Below are 24,389 nucleotides of genomic sequence, written 5' to 3'. Positions count from 1 at the left end.
TTCGGGAGAACTCCAGAACACAATTGTTTTCTTTTCCTTCTAGCTCAAATCCTTGGTACATCGTTTTGGCCGGGGACCCGGTTTGGGAGTTTTAAATATGACCTTAAGTAGTGTGGCTTCCAATGTAGAATGGGTGGCCAGATCTCAGCCTTCACTGTATAAATGGGTGGAAAGTAACCTGCATTCCCATTAAAACCACAGGGTATCAAACGCTTTCCCTCACACACACACATCTACCAAGAAGGAAAACTCACTCAAACATTAAATGTAAAATCTGTATAGTATTAAATATCTATTTATTTATATACATAATTATTATCATTTTTTCAAAACAAAAATATATTCATACATATATATAAAATAAAAAAAAAACTTAACAAACCAACAAAACAAAAACAATCAAAATAAGAAATGAATGAATAAAAAAGTGATCAAAGAGGAACTATTATATATATTAAAGTCATTAATAACATATGGTACATACATCACTTAAATTAGTAAAGAATGAAAATATTTCATCTTATGTTTTGAAAGAAAACACACATACATACACATATATCCTCATTTGTAATTATGTTCCTTTGGAAAAGCGAAAAGACAAAAATGAAAGTAACAAAGCATCACAAAAGCAAAACTAAAATTCTTTTAACCAACAAAACAAACAAACAAATAACAAAGAAATATTTATTATGTTGTTGTAATTATCATCAGGAATACATAAATACATCTAAAAACACATACATATGCAAATATTTGAGAATAAAATCCTTTTTTGAGGTTATAGATTATTCCTTCTTTCCATATCTATCGCAAAACATTATAAGTACTTTTTTTATTTTTTAACAGCAGTTTAAGTACAGAAATAACAATAAATATTTGTGTATATGGTAGGGTGTAGAATAAACGTAAAATAGTCACATAAAAACTCGAAATAGAGATTTGTTTTGGAATAAAATAAAATATTTAACAAAATTTTGAGGAACAATATCTAAAAATTTAACATACAATTTTTAACTTTGCATTGGGAAGACGTTTCCATGAGCAAAAACTTTTTTAATTAAAATATTTACTTAATGTGTTCTTTAAGATTTTTAAATTACTCCAGAATTAACAAGGACTGCTTTCAGCATATGCTAAAAGAAATTTCGCCAAAGTTGCAAAGCAGATAAAAAAGTTTATAAAAAAAACTCTTCAATTTTTTTTCCAGTGTTGGGTATTTTTGCTCTGATTCCGGGAAATCATTTTTCTGGGGGGACGGACCCTGCAAACCAGATTTTTGACCCGAAAGTCCGAGTTCAAGACCCTGACTAGGCCAATATATTGATCCAATATATACAATATAGGTATCGCTTATGAAAATACCTATCCAACTAGTTAGTGGTCACTTGTTGCGGGCTATTTAATTGGAAGTTAAAGTCAAATCATCGATTTTTTAGACCAGGATTTTTTATAAAACCGCAAAATGTGGAAAAAGGGCCCATTAAGGGGGTCAAAAAAATTAAACAAAAAATCATAGCAATCATAGTAATAGTTTCCCGGAATCAGGGTAAAAATGCCTTTGAATAAATCGAAGAGTTTTGACTGAACTAAAGTTGTTTCAAATATTCAATGGAGGTAATATTGAAGAAGAAGAAGGCATTAGGAATATATGAAAGGATCCAGTCACAAGTGGTTCACGAACAGTGATCCAGCTAGGAGCAGTGAGGATTATTAATGACGTAATGATAATTACGAACTGTGAGTATGCACCAGGTATCAAGCTATTTAAATGTGAAGGCTAGTTACAAAGCGTGGGGCATGAGCTAGGAACTGTCTACGAACGAATTAATGAACATGATACAAGAACGAAATGGTATATATCATTTGATATGGCTAAAATGTGTCTCATTGAAATAACGGTTTTATACACTAGGTCTTTTTGGGCGAAATTCATTTCAAGAGATTCGCAGTTGCCGTCGGAACAAAATCAACCCATCATTCTGGTACCTCCCCATATAGATTCAACATTTTCCGAAGACATAATTTACCTTATAAAAAGTAAAAGAGGAGTTGTGTTCGACAGGGCAAACTTTCAACACCCTCCACCAGATGTAAAGTGTCGGCTAGTACAGTTATATACGGAAACGTATACCTGTAAATTACCCTGCTGTACTACGAGGTGATACCTATTACGAACTCCAGATACCAACTCCAATATCAACTTTGAAACCATTAAAAATCAGTTTAAATTATCAAAATACCGAATATCAGGAGGTACAGCTATATTGGGTCTACACCACAACTTTGACCAATATGTACAGTTCTTCTCAAGGACCAATGTCCTGCAAGTCGATTTTAGCGATTTTCAATATTTTCCAACAATATTGACATAGGTCCATGTTTATGCTTAGTGAAAATAGAATATGAAACCAGTAAGGAAAGGTCAAAAGTCGGGCGGGCCGACTATATGATACCCTACCGAATCTCGATAACATTTGGAAGAGGTATTTTCAAGCTGTATCTGATGTTCGGTATCAAATATAATTGTTATGGAGTGCCTATTACGCATGTGAGAGACTTTAACACCATATCTGAACCGATTTTCACATACATTTGAAGTGCTTGCTTCTGGGCGTATTTTCATTGGAAATTCCGAAATTCAGTCCATTTAGACTGATATTGGCCATTTGGCGCACAATTAACCCGAAATCGGTTGAAGATAAATATGGGAGCCATATCTAAATTTTGATCGATTATCTTCAGCTTCAATAGGGTTCGTCCGGTCGGGCAATAAATTTGACCTGTACTTTAAAAAAAATACATTGACAGACGGACGGTTGGACATGCATAAATCGACTCAGAATTTGATTCTTTGCAGATCATCAATGGGTCTATCTCACCTCCTTCTCCATGTTACAAACAAATGCACAAAGATATAATACCTTTACCACTATTTGGTGTAGGGTATAAAAATAGAACAGTGTTGGCATGTTTGTTCTGGATGCGTAGTATTTTGTTGTTGCAAAATAGTAAGGCTCAATCCCATTATTGTTGTTTTTCTGAAAACAACGTTCGTTTATTAGTGAAGAAAGATGGTAATGTTTACCAGGGTGTAGGGCAGGCAATACCTAGGTTTAGAAAATAGCCACCAATTCTCATCAGTTCTCTTTTGTTTTTCGCTGGCGATACTCTCCCCAGTGGTTATCTTAAAATAAATCCTATGACAAAAACTTTTTTTACCCAAGCGACGAGATCGTAAGGTAAACAATACCATCAAATATTGAATTGAATATGAACAAGTAAAAAAGCTATAAGTTCGGCCGGGACGAACTTTGAATACCCTCCACCATTTGGAACGAATTTGACAATTTTCAAAAAAAAAATCATAAAATATATATATATTAAAATCTTAAAACTACCTAATGTAGCCGTTATATTAGGGTATATACGACGACGTGGACCTGCATTCAAATGCGAAACTTGAAAAAAAAAATTCGGTGAAAAATTTAGCTATAGCTACCAAACCAAACCATACCAAAACGTGGACCTGCACAGACAATTTTCTGTCTTAGGCTGTAGTATCCATTATGAACTTCCAATGCCAGATTTGAAGCGATTCCGGTGGATAATGTAGATAAAAACATCAAAATACCGAATATCGGGAGGTGCCGTTATATGAAGGCTGTACGAAGACGTGGACCGGTACAGAAAATTTTCTGTCATAGGTTGTAGTATCCATTACAAGCTTCAAATACCAAATTTGAAGCGATTCCGGTGGATAATGCCGGTAAACTCATCAAAATACGGAATATCGGGAGGTACCGTTATATGGGGGCTATACGAAGACGTGTATCGGCACAGAAAATTTTCTGTCATAGGTTGTAGTATCCATTACAAGCTTCAAATACCAAAGTTGAAGCGATTCCGGTGGATAATGTCGCTAAACTCATCAAAATACCGAATATCGGGAGGTGCCTTTATGTGGGAACTATACCAAAACGTGAACCTACATTGCCCATTTTCAATACCCAAAGTCCTGCAGACATAATATATATTTGAGTAAAATTTTATCAACCTACTTCATTTCGTCAACCTACTTGATTTCCACAGACGGACAGACATCGCTTAATCGACATAGAATTTTATGCTGATCATGGATATATATATATACTTTGTGGGGTCTAAAATGTATATTTCGAGGTCTTACAAATGAAATGACAAACTTAATATACTATAGTGGAGGGTGTACAAATATATATAATTATAAATTATAATTATATATAATTATATATAATTATAATTATAATTATAATTATAAATTTATATATAATTATAAAATTCAGTGAATAACTTTTCTTAGAAATTTCTTCTAACACTTCTAATTGTACAATGGTCTCTTAATACAGTTGTGTGTGTTTTCAATATAAAATTGGGGTAACGTTCTGTCCATTGTAGTGAATCTAATGGCAAAATGTTTAATTCTTCCCAAGATGCGTAATTCTCCCCAATCGATTTGGCTTTGAAATGTCCTTTCCAATCGTATATCTTAGCTAATTAATCATTCAAAAATGCCGAATCTTTTTTTTTTTGTTTTTATTGAAATTTCTTTTACACTACACCCTAATATACTTGGAATTTAATAAATTCTAAAGGAAAGCAGGTAATAAGAATAATGAAGTTAGAGAAATTCGTAAACTTATCAATCATATCATATTTGTCTTTAGTTTAATTTTAAATATTATTTATAATTATTGAATTATTATTGTAACATAAAAAACTGCACCAATAAGTCTGTTCTAGTAAAATTCTATTGTTCGAAACATTTTTATTTATATTTTATTTTTGATTTAATACAAATTTAAATAATCTACATTTAATAAAATAAAACGTTTATTATTATTTAAATGATTATAATACTATCAAGAAAAATCTGTTTTGATTTTAACTAATTAAACTTATTATTAAAAATAAAATATATATTAATATTTTATCAATATTAAAACGATATTTATATACAACTATAGTGAATAGTCTTTTTAGTTCTATGTAATTAAGTATAAATATTTAGTAAATTATAATCTGTAATTTATGTGTAATGTATAAATGTCCACAGATATGTTGTAAATGTATATGAAAATAATATAACAAGCAAATATATTTCCAACAAAAAATACAACAGAAATAATTTTAAATATAAACCAATTTTGATTTTGAAAATATGAAAAGATTTATTTAAGCAAAATTACCAACATTAACGCGAAATTGTAAAATAACAATATTTCCCCATACAACTACAAAATAAATAATTAAAAAAAAATAAATCCATAGTTTCTTCCCATTTTAATAAACAATTTTTTATGAATGCCACTAAATAATCAATCAATAATCCAATTTAACAAATAATCACATACGATTTTTTTTTAAATAATATATTTTTGTAATAACCTCTTCAATATTACCTAAATATTAGAATCACAATTTTTATTACCCTCCATAATTATAATATCTTTTTTTCTGAGAAATTAAAGGAAAGAAAAAACGCAAAACCACTTAGAATCTAGCAACAAACTTAGTTATAAGTAAAAAAAATAAATAATATACAAACAAATACAAAAACGATGTCTTAATATAAAATATATATTTTGGAATACTAAAACAGAAATTAAATTTATATAAAAAAGTAAAAAAAGAGACAACATCATTTCATTTTACACTTTTTTCATTTACTACGTATCTTATTCTTTCTCTATGCATATAAAATTATTCTTCAAACTTCCTTTGGTCCACTACTAACGAGGTCGGCTCGTAAACTTCTTCCCTATCAATGAAAGAGAATAGTTAGTTATTCAAAAAAAAAAAAATTATTTTTCAATATAATCTTCTGGAACTTTCCTGCACTTAGTCCAACGCTTTTCTAGCAATTCTACCTCTTTTTGTGTTGTGGGTCAGGACGTTTTTTTTCGAATTTGTACATTTAATTGATCCAAAAGATTGCAATAGTACTCTGGGCTTAATTCTAGTTTGGTAAAAACTCTTAAATTTTTTCGACATTTTTTCCAGTAGTAGGTATTTTTACCCTGATCCCGGGAAACTATTTTTTTCTTGGTGGACGTACCCGAGAACCCAGCTTTTTAACCCCAAAGTCCGAGTTCAAAACCCCGACTAGACTATTGACAATATAGGTATCGTTCGCATCCGTCCGCATAACCCGATTCTTACCAGTTCATTAAAATTATGTTTTCAATAAAAAAGGTTTACGACGGCTGCGCGAAGTCGTTGGATTACAACACCACATTTAGAAAATTTTGGTTCGCGTTAGCCGGTGTTGGACATACTCAGAGGAGAAAATCTCAAGCCCCGACCAAAGGCCGGCTATTTTCCAAAAGTGTCAAATAATGTACTCGCACAAATTGTAGCATTTTGGAAAGATAAGAGTGTCAGCTATAATTTGGCATCAATTTTATTTACCCCCATAATGGGCCCTTTTTGGACTCTGTTATTGTTTTACCCTTTTGCATATAGTCAATCAATAAAATACAAGCTTGAGAAATGTTCATTCTTATGCGTTTTTTATCGACTGTTAACAAATGCGGCTCCCATCTTGCAGAAAGCTTTTTCATCTGTAGTTCTTCATGCAAAATTAAATGGACTCGATCATTGGAGATGCCCATGATATTAGAAATTTCACGCACTTTTATTCGTCGATCATTTAATACCATATCATGCACTTTGTCTACAATTTCTGCTGTTGTTGAGGGTTTTGGACGTCCACTACATGGTCATCCTCAATGCTTGAACGCCCATGCTTAAATTTAGTAACCCAATTTTTTACTGTTGCATATGAAGGAGCACTTTCACCTAACACATTCCCAATATCATTATGAATTTCTTGTCCTGATAAACCTTTTTTTATGTAAATATTTAATAAAACCACGAATTTCTAATTTTTCCATTGTAAAAAATTGCGGATACGTCTTTTTTAAACACCTTTTTCTATATGAAAGAGTTGCTAAATCGAAACAAAATTTAACATGTGTTCGTAACAGAGATGGAAGTTTCCAAAAAAAAAAACTTAACTTTTTTTCTGTTTATACCGCGCTTATTGTGCTACGCTAAGTAGTTTCCGAACTGCCCTCGTAACGTTCAATATTTACATCGTTCGTGTCGATTATGTTACCAAAATCGTTGCATTTGACATATTGTATTTGTTTTTCTTGGCAGCAAAACGTTCACCAAAAGTTCGATTTTTTCCGGTTTTTGGATAGTTTTTCAAAATATTTCATTTTTAATGGTGCAAAAAGGCTCAGCTCTCAATTTGGTATTTGGGGTTCTAATTTAGTATGTGATCTCAGACGTACTGATTGATCCATAATCAATGTGCAGACCACACGGCTGAAGTTGGAATAAAGCTGAATTTTTGCACAAGGGTACTAATTTTTGGAAACTAGTACCAAACCCGTACAAAAACTTCTAAATGGTAGCATTTAGTATTTTGTGAACGGATAGAGATAAAAACTTGAACTTTTGTATGTGAATCAAGGTTGGAAAGTAAGTTTTATATATGAAGGTGGTTTCGGAAATATGTGCTAAGTATGCGAACTGTACTAAATGGTACTAAATTTTAACATTTTAGTTTAGGGTAAATGTATGATGCTGAAATTCTGAAATTATGCATTGGGGTCTTTGTTGATGTTAGGTTTGCGATACAGAGGTGGCTTCAGAAATATATACAAAAGTACACAAAAGTAATAAAAAGAGATAGTGCTTAAAATCTGAAATTTCGTATTAGGGTCATTGTTCATGTATAGCCTGGATACATGGAGGTGATTTTGGAACTGTGTACTATAACTGTACTGTGATAGGTATATCCTACTCTAAATTGATTTCCACTAAATTTGATGGATATGTTTTTACCTCTAGTACCAAATACCATTGTTATTAAGAAGGCTTAAATTAAAACATGTAAAAAAAAACCGTGTATCGAAGCCATAGATATATCTGAACCGATTTTCACCAAATTATGTTTCGTATTTGCTTCCAGGCTAAATTCGGTTGGAATTGACAAAATCCGCTCCATTTGGGATGATATTAACCATTTGGTGCACAAAAAGCTTGAAATCAGATGAAGATATAAATAGGAGCTATGTCGAAATCTGAACCGATCTTGACAAAATGTAGAAGAAGTATTTATGAGATGTGCCTAATATCTAAAACCAAATATCGTTGTTGTGGAGTGCATACTAAGGATGTGAGAGACTTAAATACGAAATAGGATGAAACATACAGGGTGAGATAAAAATACTGCAACAAAGTAAAACGCCATAATTTTTAGATTCTTTTTTAAATTTTATTGAATGAAAGCAAATTTTAGAATAAGTTTAGATTTGTTCGAATTTGTCACCTTTGGCACGAAGTATGGCCTTCAAACGGCCAACGAAACCGACACACGCTGCCCGAATGTTGCTCTGCGGTATTTTGGCCCATTCCCGGCGAAGCGTTTGCTTGATGATCGACACTTTGATATTTTTCAGTGCCAACCTTGCATTCCAAAATACTCCAGACAAAATAGTCCAACGGATTTGTATTCAGAGATTTTGGTGGCTATTGTGCGCTGGAAATGAAGCGACGGACCTCATTTTGTAACCATTCTTGGATGGCGCGTGCTGAGTGCAATTATGCTGAGTCCTGTTGGAATGTCCAAGGTCTGCGGCCAAATGGTTGCGTGCTCAAGGCTTTAATACACCCTTCAGAATATTTTCGCCATGATATTCGTAATTTATTCTGATGCCACAGTCGATTAATAGGAGCGGAGAGCGACCATCGGCTATTATAGCGGCCCACGCCATCTCTTTAGCAAGTAAACATGATCATTTTGTTTGTTTACAAACTTCTGGACAACGAACGGCTGTTCACCACTTTCGGCCAAGCGAAGCAACTCATTAGCTCTTTTGGGTCTATTTTCTTTCTGTTGCGGTGTAAGTACTTGCACTTTTTGGATTTTCAATGCCTTTACCCCGAGCTGATTTTTCAATATTTACCGAATGGAATATTGCGATATGTTCAGCTCACGAGCCATTTTCGGCCACTGCGACGCGGGTTTCGATCAAGTCGCTTCTTTACTTTTCGAACCATTTCTGCTGATGTTGCTGTTTTATTCCGTCCTCTTCCTTGACGTCGGGCTACGCTATCAGTACCACGGTAACGATCATTGGTACGAGACACAAAAGATTTATTCACATTTAAATGCTGGAGTACTCTAACGATAGCCACTTGTGGTTTTCCAGCCAAATATAAAGAAATCACGCTATCACGCTGGAATGCCATCACGAATAACTTTTTTTCTGGAAAATTCTCACTAAAATGATTTTCTACCCGTGTAAACAATATAATGAGCTGTCACTCGAAAAATTTTAACAGCTGTCGGACGAGTGGCTTAAAAATGACAGCAGTCTGAAGTTGGTTACAGTTTTTCATCTCACCCTGTATTTGTCGTAGCTATAGCTATTTATAAACCAAATCTGACATACTTACATGAGCCAAAGTCAATTCTATTTTGGTTAATAGGATTTTGATATTTTACTGTGTACTACTCACTTAGAATTTAGCTGTTTGCCAAAGCTTGCTTTTTGGAGATATTTTCAAACATTGACATTACAACCGTACCACAAGAAACATGGTAAATGGTACGTTCCACAAGTTAAAGCTTTTCGTATCAATTTGGTAAGAATTTAAAAAGACCCCTATTTTATTTTATCCCTGCATATCAAGAGCGATTCTCACTAGTACATTGAAAGCATCAAGGAAAATGAATTTCGTATCCTTTTAGAACGATTATCTTACAAATTATTGTCACGTCATTTTTGGCATAGGTTCTGGTTCTTACCTATCGCTCAAAACCATTGATACAATGCTTCGCACCTTTAGCTACATTTTATACCCTTCTAGTTCAAAATTCGAAAAATCCCGAACACTTTTCCTATCCATTAATGATTTTGCCCGGTTGTCTTCACTTTCTCATTCATCTATTTTTAATAATTTTTTTTTGTAGTTGTTTTAATTTTAAAATTACCCAAGAATTGTTTTCCCCCAATATTTTCTTTTAACTTGATGAAAAATATAATAATAATAAAAACAAATAAGACTATCTAAAAGATATTTTTAGCGATCTAAAACAAACAAATGTCAATCGTAGTAACAGAAGCAACAACAACTACATAAGAAAACATTGAACAATATTACAAGAAAAAAATTTAAAACAGAACAACAACATAACAACTTTTGGATGCATTTTACTCTAAACGACAAGAAAATTATTAACAAAAAACCTACAACAACAACAACAAACATACAATAACATTTATTAACTATAGAAAGAAGAAAAAATTAGAAACTTTTACAATAACGACATTGCATTGCATACAAAGAACAAAAATCAACAACAGCAACATGAACTTTATAAATGAAACTTTACATTCCAAATCGTAAAATAGATTTTACAAATTACAACAAAAAGAACAAACAACAAAAAGAATAGACAGCAATCATGAGAGAAACAAATGTCCAAGCCATATTTTATTTTCCATTCCAATGACACATGTGGGGTTAGAGGTCGTGGACCCATGACCAAGATGTAAGAAGAGATTCCGTTTCAAAACGAAAATTTGTTTATTTTGGAATTAAGTGAAATCATAGGATTTTATGCATTCACACTACAGGGTGAGATAAAAAAACTGCAACAAAGTCAAACGCCATAACTATTACATTTTTTTTTTAAATTTCATTGAATGAAAGCAAAAAATGTCGGGAATAGCATCTAATTTTAGAATAATTTTAGATTTGTTCGAATTCGTCACGTTTGGCATGGATTATGGCTTTCAACTGTCAATGGAACCGTCAAAAGCTGCTCGAATGTAGTTCTGCGGTATTTTGGCCCATTCCTGGCGAAGTACTTGCTTGAGGTGATCGAAACTTTGGTATTTTTTAGTGCAACCTTGCATTCCAAAATACTTCAGACACAATAGTCCAACGGATTGGTATCCGGATATTTTGGTGGCCATTGTGCGCTAGAAATTAAGCGAGGAACCTCATTTTGTAACCATTCTTGGATGGCGTGTGCTAAGTGCGATGGTGCTGAGTCGTGTTGGAATGTCCAAGGTCTGCGGCCAAAATGTTTGCGTGCAAAGGTTTTAACACACACTCCAGAATATTTTCGCGATAATATTCGGCATTTTTATACCCTACACCACAAGGTGGTCAGGGTATTATGTCTTTGTGCATTTGTTTGTAACAGGCAGAAGGAAACGAGATAGACCCATAGTTCCTTTTGATGATCTGCATAGAATCACATTCTGAGTCGATTTATGCATGTCCGTCCGTCCGTCCGTCCGTCTGTCCGTCCGTCCGTCCGTCCGTCTGTCCATGTATTTTTGTAAACAAAGTACAGGTCGTATTTATTGCCCGATCCAGATGAAATTTTGCACAGATCATTTGTTTGGCCCAAGGACGAACCCTATTGAAATTGGAGATAATCGGTCAAAATTTAGATATAGCTCCCATATATATTTTCGTCCGATTTGCTTTTTATTGTGCACCAAACGTGTAATATCAGCCCGAATTTTATGGAATTTTGCATATACACCCAAATTAGGCCTGAAAATATGTATGCCAAATTTGATCGAAATCGGTTCAGATAAAGCTATAGCTCCCATATATATTGTTCATCCGATTTGCTATTTTTGTCCACCGCCGCCGTAATATGCACTCTGCAACAACAATATTTGGGGAAATATATCAAATACAGCTCAGAAATACATTTGCTAAATTTTATCGAGATCGGTTCAGATTTGGATATAGCTCCCATATATAACTTCGTCCGATTTACTTTTTATTGTGCACCAAACGTCTAATATTTGTCCAAATGGGATGGAATTTGGCACTTACGACCGAATTGAGTCTAGAAGCTAGTATGCCAAATTTGATGGAAATCGGTTCAGATATAGCTATAGCTCCCATATATATTGTTCATCCGATTTGTTATTTTTGTCCACTGCCGCCGTAATATGCACTCCGTAACAACGATATTCAGGGAAATATATCAAATACAGCTCAGAAATATCTTTGCCAAATTTTATCGAGATCGGTTCAGATTTGGATATAGCTCCCATATATATCTTAATCCAAATGGCAGTACAATTCCGAATTTAAAAGATACATATGCTTCGGCATATTTAGTCTTTTGAACTTTAAGTTATAATTGTAATCATAGCGTGTATGATTGAATTCTCCCATAAAAACTTTTAATTGTTATGTGTAGCTCTACTAAATTAGCAAAGTGGTGTAGGGTATCATAAAGTCGGCCCCGCCCGACTTTAAGACTTTCTTTACTGGTTTCTGATGCTGTTATGGCGGCCCAAACCATCACCATGGCCAGCGCTTGAGTTCTGGTGGCCAACCGAAGGTGCACATTTTCAGCAGAACTCTTTGGCAAGTAAACACGATCTTTCATACAAACTGCTGGACAACGAATGTTTTCTCATCGGAGAAAAAAAAATTCGGCAGTTCACCACTTTCGGCCAAGGGAAGCAACTTTTTAGCTCTTTTGAGTCTATTTTCTTTCCGTTGCGGTGTAAGTTCTTGCACTTTTTGAAATGTCAATGGCTTTACCCCGAGCTCATTTTTCAATATTTGCCGAATGGAATATTGCGATATGTTCAGCTCACGAGCCATTTTTCGGCCACTGCGACGTGGGTTTCGATCAAGTCGCTTCTTTACTTTTCGGACCATTTCTGCTGATGTTGCTGTTTTCTTTCGTCCTCTTCCTTGGCGTCGCTACCAGTATCACGGCAACGAGCGATGGTACGAGACACAAAAGATTTATTTACATTTAAATGCTGGAGTGCTCTAACTTGTGGTTTTCAAGCCAAAAATAAAGAAATCACACTATCACACTTGAATTCCATCACGAATAACTTTTTTTCTGGAAAATTCTCACCAAAATGCTTTTGTATGCTTATAAAAACATAATGAGCTGTCACTTGAATAATTTTAAGAGCTGTCGATCGGGGGCTTAGAAATGACAGCAGTCTGAAGTTGGTAGCAGTTTTTTCATCTCACGCTTTACATCTCAAAAATCTAGATTTTTCCCAATTCTGGTTTATTATGTGAAAAATGCTTACATTCTGCCCTGCAAGTTTCTTTACATTTCTTAATGGCGTCCGCGCCCTTTCAAACCGTGTGTTGTTTTTCTTTTATCTATTATTTCATTTATTTTCTGTTTTTCATTAACTACCAATCATAATGCCATGTAATTTTCGTCATCACTTCTCTTAACTATTGTCCGTCCATTTATTTTTTGTAAAAATTTTCTACACCAAATTTCCCCCCCCCCAAAAAAAAGCAATTATTTGTTTTGTTGTTGCAAAATGGTCAGGCTTATCCCTTTATTGTTGTTTTTATAAAAACAACGTTTGTTTATTCATAAATTTTCTACCTTAAACTCAAAAATATATTTTTCGACATTTAAAATTTGTTCCCTAAATTTTCACTTCAAAATCAATAGTTTCCAAAAAAATTAAAATAAAATTTTCGTTTTATTTTAAAATAGGTATCATCATTCAAATTTATTTTAATTCATATGTTAGAAATTTGTTAAAATTTAGTTAAATTAATTTAAATGTAAATTTTTAAAACAGAAAAAACAAATGTGCACTGGTTAAATGCAAAGAAGATGTAACAAAAAAATTGTAACAAACAAAACCCAGACACAAGAATAATTTATAAACAAAACCAAAAAAAAAAAAAACAAATATATATAAAAATAAGTATAAAACACAAACATGTGACAAAAATTAAAACAAAGCCTACAGAACAAAACAAAAAAGGGAATAATATTTAAACAAAAAACTCTTTAAATGTAAATGTATATTGTAATAAAACAACAACAAAGACAAAAACAAAATAAAAAAGAAACATTTGCCATAAATTCAAAAAATATATATATATCTTTCTTTAATAAATTCGGGGCAATAACATAAATAGGTATATTTTGTGAACAACCGGGACTTGTTAGCGTAAAAACCTAATTACAGAGCATCATTACGAATACAATTGACTATATAATGTCCTATCGTTAAACTTCTATAGCTTTGTTTGTGAGCAGAGTAATTAACTGAAAGCGAATTGAACAATTCTCACTTGTACGAGTTTTACTACCAAAACTAGCAAGGCCCGTCAATTGGTCAGCTAAAAGTCCGCCCTAAAATTGTGGATTCAACCCAACAGTTCTCGTTAAGCCTTTTTGGTACACCAACTGCAAAATTTGTTAAGTTAAAAAATTTTTAATCAAAACTTCATACATCGTACTAAATTTTCTGAAATTCAAGGTTTTATATATTATCCAAATTTTTCTTTTTCGGAAAGAAAAATAATTGGAAAATTATTTTGAAGTTTACCGAGCAGGATATTTGTAAAATCATTGCACAATCGACCCAGATCTACCTTTTCCGTCCAAAACTATTTCAACGTCTCCATATGTAAAACCTAGAGACCAACATTCATTTCAGTATCAAATTTCAACTTCATCCCTTCACCCAATACCAAATTTAGTAACATTTATTACGCATATCCAAAACACTTTACTTCTCTCTACACTCCAAAATTGTTGTACATATTTCCAAAACCAACTCCGTATATAAATTCCAGATACCAACAGAGACTTTAAAATAGAATTCCAGCTCTATCCCTTCACCCCACTACTCAATTAAGTACCACTGAATATTTTTCGAAGATGATTGCACTCATATCCAAGACCACCTCCATATTTTAACTCCAGACACCAACCGAGATTTCAGTTTCAAATTTCAAATTTACAGCTTTTTAACGCAATCTCCAAATCTCAACCTAAGATACCAATAGTTATCTGCATATCAAATTTCAGGATTTCAGCCCTATTCTTACAGAATTTAGTACTTTCGTACAATTATACTACTGATTTCCGAAACCAACTTCATATCACAGTTCTAGTACCAACAAAAAACTCAAAATCAAAATTTTGGGATTCAAGCCCAATCACTTCACGCAATAAAGTACCACTTAGTACTTTCCATACAATCATAATACGCGTTTTCAAAATAATCTCCCTATCTCACTTCCAGATACAAACAGAGCCAACAGTATCAAATTTCAGGATTTCAGCTCTATTCCTTCACCCAATACCGGATTTAGTACTATTTATTAATTTTCGTACAAACGCAGTACTCGTTTTATAAACCACATCCATATCTCAATTGCAGATACCAACAAAAACCTCAATAATAAATGAGAGGATTCCAGCCCCTTTACCTAATTCCAAATTTAGTACTATTTATTAATTTTCGTACAATTATAATACACATTTTCAAAACCACCTGGATATCTCAATTTCAAAAAAGACCTCGATTCAAATTTCGGGATTCCAGTTCTTTTCCTCCACCCAATACACAATTTAGTACCACTTAGTACTTTTCAAAGAATTATTGTACACATTTCCAAAGCCACAGACATCACCACAGACATCTATATCAAATTTAAGGAATTCAGCTTTATTAATTTATCCAACTCCAAGCTTAGTACTATTTAGTGTTTTTCGTACAATAATTGTACACATTTTCAACACCGCCTCCAATTTCAATTCCAGCTACCAAGGGAGACATCAATATCAAATTTCAAAATTTTATATTTATCCCTTCACCCAATACCATATATAGTACCATTTAGTACTTTCCGTACAATTAAAGTGTACACTTTCAAAACCACCCCCATATCTTAATTTCAGATACCAACAATTGTATCCATATCAAATTTGAGAATTTTAGTCTTATCTCTTTATCCAGTACCAATAATGGTACCATTATGAGACGTATTTCCAAACAACCGCCAAATCTCAAACACAGACACTATCAGTAATCTAAATATCAAATTTAAGAATTTTATCTGTATCCCTTAAGCCAATGTCAAATATAGTACCATTTAGTACTTTTCGTTCAAATATAGAGCACATTTGCAAAACCACCTCCATATGTCAAAGCTGCCAATGAATAGCGACCCTAATACCAAATTTTAGATTTCAAGCACTGTCTGTTCACCCATTACCAATTTCTACCAAATTTAGTACATTTTAGTACTTTTCGCACACTTGTAGTATACATTTCCGAAACCATCTCTTTATCACAAACCGACCAACAAAAGGGACCCAATACTACATTTCAGCTCCATAGATTCATTCTAAACCAAACTGTTCCAAATTTAGAACCATTTAGTACAGTTCGCACACTTAGTACACATTTCCACAACCATAAAACGTTCTTTCCAATCTTGGTCTTCAAAGATATATTTTCACAGATTTTAGCTCTATCCGTTCACATTTTAGAACTTTTCGTTAGATTAAAGTTCGAATTTCCAAAAGCCCTTTGGTACATCTATCCTGCACTATAAGTGACTCTCATTCCAATTTTCAGAATTCTAGCTCATTTCGTTTGTTCGATAAAAAGTATTTCATTTTTAGTACTTTTCGTACCCTTTTACGAGAGCTCTACTAAATACGCATAGTGGTGTAGGGTATCATATAGTCGGCCCCTTTCCTTTCTGGAATATTTTTTTTGCTTTCTTTTTAAGTACTGGTAATTCAGAGGTATGTGTTGCCATTACAGAAACTTTGAAAGTTGCATACCTAAGATGACAACCATTTTTTTGTTTCTGAATCAACGATCACTTGGTCTGCTCTGTAGGCCTTCTTACTACTTATGTATAGAGAATCACAAGATCTGTTTTTGTTTTGGTTTCCTCTAGAAACTAAAGAATTTAATGGGAAACTGAAGATGATTGCGTTATTAATAGCTGAATGTTCTTTACAGAAATACCGCCAAAAAATCAAAAAAATCCCCCAAAAATTCTATTCTTCAGTTATACTCTCTTTATGAACTCTAAAATGTTGCTATAAAAATTGTATTATTTTAATTATAGCCTTCATGTCTGACACAGTCTGCGCACAATTGGAACAAAAAAATTACAAAAAAAAAGCAAATCAAACAAGTTTTTAACTCCACGAAGACAACAAGTGGAACCGTTTTGGATGAGTATCGTAGACACATGCCACTCCGTCATTGATGAACTTTGATCTTGTCATGATTAATGTCAACACCGATTGATTCCGTATCGTAGTCGTGTGTTGTGCTCTTACTCTCTTCATATAATAATTTAAGCTTCTCTTTAAGTTGTGAGTTTCTCTTTTCGAGAAAATTTTAGTTCCATTTGATTTTAATTAAATATCGTTCAAAGTAAACACTGGAATTGTGGCGTTCACACTGGGTGCAGTATCTAACAAAAAATTAAATTGTTTCAAGGGAAGGCATTTTTATATAAATACATTTATTGGGCTGCAGGTGCACTTTATAATCGTGATAACATAACAAACAGATTTTACGGGCTTTTCATGTAGATCTTATTCCCTCTTCACACAGATGCGCTTTTCAATAAGGAAGTTTAATATTTTAATAATATATTATATATTAATAATAATACTAAATTTGAAACAATTACGGTGAATAATGTTGCTTTAATCACCAAATACCGAAAATAGAAAGGTACCATTATATGGGGGCTATACCAAAACTTGGACCTAAATTTTCAATACCAAAAGTCCTGAAGATATAACATACATTTGAGTAAAATTGTATCAGCCTACTTAATTTCGTTCGGAAGCTAGGGTGATTTCTACAAACGGACGGACATCGCTAAATCGACATAGAATTTTATGCTGATCAAGAATATTTATATTTTGTGGAGTCTAAAATGTATATTTCAAGGTGTTACAGCTGAATCATAAAATTATTATACCCGCCATACCATTGTTGAGGCCATAATAATGGATATTGTGTTCTCGTACTATCTATATACAAAAAAGCAGTGAACTGACGGACAGAGAATCCATGCCCAGACGAGACGGCTGAAGCTAGAATCTGCACTAGGGTCAGTCATGGTGCGTAGAGTTGCGATAGAGATGGGTTCTGGGAAAATTTATGTGAAGTAGATCATACCAACTATGAACCTTATTTGATGGTATTAAAGTAATCACAATTTGGAAACTATATCCAATTCTCAATCTCTTTTCAACTCTCTAGTACCAAATAACATTGCTCGATAAGGATTTTATTAAAAATATTTATTGTTATTAAAAATATTTATATTTATTTATTTATATATTTTATTAAAAATATTTATTTATTTTATTACCGGTTTCAACAAATGGAAAAATTCGGTTTTATATGAAAAAATCTCTCCAATTTGTGTTGATTTTAAATATATGGTGGGCAATAACAGGGACGTTTTAAAGTTTGGCAGAACAATTTCTTTTGTATCGGTCCTCGTTTTTGTATAGCCCCCATAAAACGGTACCTCCCGATATTCAGTATTTTGATGATTTTTGTCACATTTTTTCACGGATTTGTGTAAAAATTGATCTTTATAGGTCATAATGGGTTGTATTTATGTGCCCTTCTTTCTATAGCGCGCATTTAATGATACCCACAGATATCCGGTATTTTAATAATCCTCGTCACATTTACCCAAGCAATTGTTTCAAATTTGGTATTTTAGAAGATTTGGTAGATGAGGATTGTCGAAGTATAAAATTTAAATATAGGTCCCAGTTATTGTATGGCCCCCATATAACGACCTAACCCACTTTAATGTTTTTTGAAAAGTTGAACAGCATTATCCAAACGGTCTTATTGGTATTTGTAGTTCGAAGTGGAATTGAATTTAAAAGTGAATTCAGATACTTTATATAAAACTGTTTTTTACCCAATGGTGGAGGGTATTTAAAGTTCGGCCCGGCAGAACTCAATGTTTTTTACTTGTTATATATGAATTTATCAGAAAATATTTTCGATTTTTTTTTGGAACATTGATGCTTTATAGGAGAATTTAGCGTAGGCTGACATAAAGAAAGGCCTTAATTATACCATACAACACTATGTGTTGGGGGTATTATACGTTTGATTGGGCCAGAATTTATGTAACACCTCGAAATATTGGTTTCCCACATAGGAAAGTATATATGGATCTTCCTAGATCGCCGAGCTGAGTCGATCTAGCTATGTATGTCCGTCCGTCCGTCTGTCCGTCTGTCCATGTTAATTTGTAATCACGCTACAGGTCGCAATTATTGCCCGATCCACACGAAATTGAAAATGGAGGTGGGGTTAAGGTCAGAATAGAACCCTATTTCTTTTGGAGATGATCGCATAATATTTAGGGGTTGAAATGGACCAAATACTGAAAAAATTTCGGATTTTGCAGTAGCTATACAGGTCGCAATTATAGACCAATCGACGCGGAATTTCGCATGTAGCTAGAGTTTAGGGCGGGGAAGAAGCCAATTTGGGTGGTCATCGGATAATATTTAGCGGGTAAAATAGACCATATATTTTGTGTTGAAAAAATCAAAAATTTTCATTAAACCGAATATTTTTAATCCTGGCGAAATCACGAAGCCATGACAAGGTTACTTCTGATCTTTACATTGATGTTAACATCCAACAAATCGGATATATAGCAGAATATGTGCGATATATATGTCTATCAAAGAAGATATGCTCGAAAGATCTCTTATATGTCGAGAACGGCTGAACTGATTTCGACAGTTCTCATTAATTCAGAATGGCCTCTTGGCAGGAAAGAAAAAACGTCTAAAAAATCGCATAAAAATATCTCTCTAAACATGAAAATATTGATTTTGTAACATTTTCTCATATTTTTTCAATTTTGTCATATTTTTGGCATATTTTCATTTTGAATTAAACATTTGGTAATATTTCTACAGCTAACAAAACTAAGTAGTTAGGATTTCAGGATATCATATACAGATCGCATTTATGGCCCGATCCTTACAGTTTTGGATGGCCATCCAAAAATATTCAATGTGTGAAGGAGTTTGCCAACTTTTGTAGACAAAATACGAAAATGTCCATTCCAGTGACTTTTTGGAGAATTCACAAATACAGGAAAGACGCACTTCTGACTATTTCGTTAAAGCTAATTTCGTTGAAGAATATAGTCAAATGGCTGTATCTTATATAGATGCGTTTCAGTCAAAAACCAATAATAAATGTTAATCTTTTGCCACTTCTGAGAGATTATAGGTCTTTGGGAAATATTGGTCTAGGAAGACCATTTACGTGCAACATCTTCCAATAAATTGGAAATGAGCATATTAGTTAAAGTTGCTATTATTCGAAAATTAGAGAACGAAACCAGATGGTTTTCTTTTATTATTTGTCACAATATCTTGTGGAATTCTTTCGGGTATCTCGCCTATATAAACTGTATCGTTTATTATAGTGTTGTAGGGTATTCAACGGTCGGCCCCGCTCGACTGTAGCCTTTGCTTACTTGTTTTAAAATAGATTTTTATTATTTATCAATTCCTGGTGTTAAGGTGAGATGTAGAATTCTTGATGTATTTTTAAACCTATAATAGACAATTGTGAAATATTTTGACTTGCTACGATTCCCTCTAAGGAGAGTTTTAGACCATATTGATAAAAAAGGTCCAAAAGTAAAATACGTACACAGTTCTCGCATTCTTACCTGTAATATAGCCATATTTAAAACAATGTTGATTGATAGTATCCTATTTTTAGCTCTACTTTCATAATTTGGACAAATTTTCCTGTAATAATTGAAAATTTTGTTGCACCGCAAAATATTTTACTATTATCTGAAATGCTAAATTCTTTTTAAATTGAATTTTCTTTTCTTTATTCAAATAAAGTTAAACCAAACAAATGGACATTTCTGATGTTCATGCTTCTATAAAAGAAACTCGTTATCTCTACTTATCAATATTAAATAGACGATGAGATTTGCTCTGACGCGGGGTACCACGAACTCACATTAAAATCTGCTCTCACGCACGGTCAACCCAAAATGGAACAGTGGAGTAAATTCGTACATTTTACGATCCACCATCAGTTTACATATTTTCTTTAAAAATTTCAAATGAACCACAAAAAACGTAATCGATTTCCATAAACGTACCATTAGTGTAAGCGGGTCAAAAGATTAGAAGTGGTGGGGGTTGCTGTGTTTCATCAGAAAATTAAATTTAAAATAAATATTTTGATTGCAAACCTGTTCACCTGATGCAGCTAGCTTTGATAAACTCGAATTTGGAAATTCGATTCGATTGTTTACAAATTAAATGGAGTGACTGTCATATTTTCCCCAAATCTTTAAACGCCAGTTCATGTGAAAAATATGATGTATTTTGTAAACTGTTTTACAAGATTGATACGACAGTGCAAGAAAGAAAATCGTATTGAAAAAAAATCAACATTTAAAAATTAAACTCTAAACTGAATAAACCGCTATGCTCTTCAAAATAAAGAAAAGCAAAATATAATACAATCAGTTGAAAAATATGGTCAATAAATTATTGATTGATTCTATTATATCCACTCGATAAACTAACTAATAGTTATAGGAGTTTTGCCACCATTTTCATGGAAATTTAAATTAATTTTCAATCGATTTGCCAACTGATATTCACCCTCAGAAATGTCATCTACTGTGGCCAAAAAGGAACACTTTCATTACAGGTTTGCCAAGGTGTAAGTCTGCGCTAACCAACTTTTTGGCATACGTCATATCTGCTTATTGAATATGAGAACCACACATAACAGCTTTTAAAGCCAAGGATGTTAGACAGGACTTATCTGACATGACAAATTGACTGAAGGTGAGAATACTTAGAACGCTTTTATAATTGGCTTAAGTGATCGGCTGGTTTCTTCGTAAAAGAGCAAAGGAGTTTTAGGTTACTTAGTTCAATTGCGGAGGGATTGGGCCAATGCCCATTACCTACACACAAGATCTTATGTTAATAGATAAAATGAAATAGTAGTTTAGAAAGACTGCTTACTTCGCATTTTCCGAGAGAGTGTCGTAAATAATCAATTTGCATTTGGGCGCCACTTTTTAATTGATAATTTTAATTATTTAACTAATAATTTTATTATTATTTAAATATGGCACAAGGTAAATCCTTTACATTATACCAGGATTTAGACGGATCTTTCTAACTTTGATTGTTTTATTAATTTCGTAAAAACTCCGATGAGTGCACAAATATTATCAATATTCGACCAACCTTACCACAGAAGTTGGGCATCACTGTAGCGTAAATAGTTTTATTTATTTTTTAGATATATTGATTTAATATTTCACAGGAACTTGGTTGACAGTTCACGAAAATTAATAACCTGTACAATGGCAGTTGGGTCGTCCAATTTTGTACAAACTGTTATGTGCGAAAATTGACAATATTGGCCCATTTCATCAAGTACCTCTCTCACAACGGGTCAAAATGTCAAATAATTACAACTATTATAAAATGCGGAATAATCAAATTGTGCATCCAATACTCTTAAAATACACATCCCAATATTTCTACAAAAACAAGATCTGTGTTAGGATATATCGGCCCACTCCTTTAGGTACCTCCTCCACAAGGGGGTTTAAATTTTGAATTGTCATGAAGCTCATCAAATCGTGAAATAAGCATGCGATTCCTTTCGAAGTCAGCACATTCCAATATTTCTGTAAAAACAAGATCTGGTGTGAAGTTGGAATATATCGAGCCACAAAAAAATGCATAACCAGAATGATCGTAAAATGCGATTTGAGTTTAAAAGTCTCTTCAAATTTCACACGTCCCAATATTTGTACTAAAAGAATATCTAGTGTGAAGATGATAGATATCGGCCCACTACTTCTGGTACCTACCCCACAAAGTGGTCAAAATTTTGAATAGCCAAAACGATCATAAAATCCGAAATAAGTATCCGATTCATTCTAAGCTGGTGTGAAGATATATTAATTCACTCCTTCTGGTACCTGCACCGCAAATGGTCAACATTTCGAGTACTTAAATCGCAAATAACACGCGAAATATGTCAGCAGTTTTCATCAAACTTCAGGTATCTTTTAATATTTCACATCCAAATATTTGTGTCAGTATTACATGAAGTGGAATACTTTGGTCCACTGTATCTGTTACATCACGCACATTTGATTTTTTTTTTCAAAAATTACACCATATCTTATATAAAGTGAAGCAGTAGTATTGTAAAAATCTGGTTTCAATAAGACTTATGTCAGATACGAAATTGACAATGTTTCTCTCCGTATGAGACGTTGATGTTCTCTCAGGCATACAACCCGTGACCGTATAGAAATAAAAAGATAAATAAAACCAAGGGGATTAGTATTAATATAATATAAATGACCGTTTATTGTTGTGAGAGTTTGTCAACCCGAGTTGACAGATTACCTTTTTTATGCGGTTAGCTCCGTAGCTAGCAAGAGAGTTACTATGAATGCCAAGTCGCAATGCATCGAGGTGGCTGGAAGCACCGATGCTTCCAGGAAATCTCTAACAGCAACACGGGCTGAGAGAGTACCCAGAGAGAGTTGTAGAGAAATGACTTGGAAAAGCTGCCTACGGTCCGAGCTGTGCGAACGTAGGCCCCAAGGAGAGTTGTAGGGAAAATCTTCAGACTAGGAAGGCTTTCTCCTACGGTCCGAGCCAAGCGAACGTAGGCTCCAAGGGGAAGTAGCAGGCAACCTTTTAGCCCAAGAATGCATCTCTCTACGGTCCGTACTAAGCGAACGTAGGCTCTCTGGATCGTTTGGCAATTTGCAATTCTAACTTAAACATTGCCGCCCACCTTGAAACATTGGACAATGTTACAATAATTATAAATATAAATTAGTTTGCTATATTAATTATTATCGTTTGTACCAAATTGCGTGGAATCAATATAATTCGTATTGGCCATTTAATTTATGGTAGCAAGCAATGTAATTCGACGGATCCCGAGATCCCTTTGACCATAAATTAAATGGAATCAACAAGTTATGAACTTAATCAAAGTAACTTAATAGTAAGAAGACGTGAGATCAGTTTCTAGTGAGCGTATTTCATATTTTGTTTATTAATTCATTTGTAAATTGATAACGAGTGCATGAGTTTAAATAATCCATCCGAACCGTATATTGTGACATAAATAAGAAACCCAAGAGAAAGTAGCATAATTTAATTGGCGAGAACGACGCGCTTTGTTATTGGCCCTTGTGATGTCTTTACGTTAATTAGCCGAACCATTCCATTACCGCCGGGGTGAACCTTAACAACTCGATCTAGCCTCCAAGCCAAATTTTGTGAGTTTTCTTCCCGTTTTCTATTACAAAACGATTGAGGTACAGCTGAACCTCTGCGAAATCTTTTAATCGGAGGAGACAATATTGAATCGCCTAAAAGATTTTCCTTTTTTTCGAAATGCAGCCTAGAACTAAAAACTTGCATATGTTTT

The 24,389-nt window shown here is 33.4% G+C and overlaps 1 protein-coding gene across 4 annotated transcripts in view; it reads left to right on the top strand.

Moving 5' to 3' along the window:
- LOC101893470 (endoplasmic reticulum aminopeptidase 2) overlaps positions 1–3,209 on the top strand; it is a 153,301-nt gene extending 150,092 nt beyond the window's left edge. For all 4 annotated transcript variants that reach the window (XM_059127068.1, XM_059127066.1, XM_059127067.1 and 1 more), the window contains one exon: positions 44–3,209. In XM_059127068.1, coding sequence (XP_058983051.1) covers positions 44–193 — 150 coding nt within the window. In that variant the 3' untranslated portion in view covers positions 194–3,209. The remainder of the gene's footprint in view (positions 1–43) is intronic.
- Positions 3,210–24,389: the final 21,180 nt, after the last annotated feature.

Source organism: Musca domestica, unplaced genomic scaffold (genome assembly GCF_030504385.1).
Source record: "Musca domestica strain aabys unplaced genomic scaffold, Musca_domestica.polishedcontigs.V.1.1 42, whole genome shotgun sequence".
NCBI classification, from domain to species: Eukaryota; Metazoa; Arthropoda; class Insecta; order Diptera; family Muscidae; genus Musca; species Musca domestica.
This window is presented reverse-complemented; position numbering and strand designations above follow the sequence as displayed.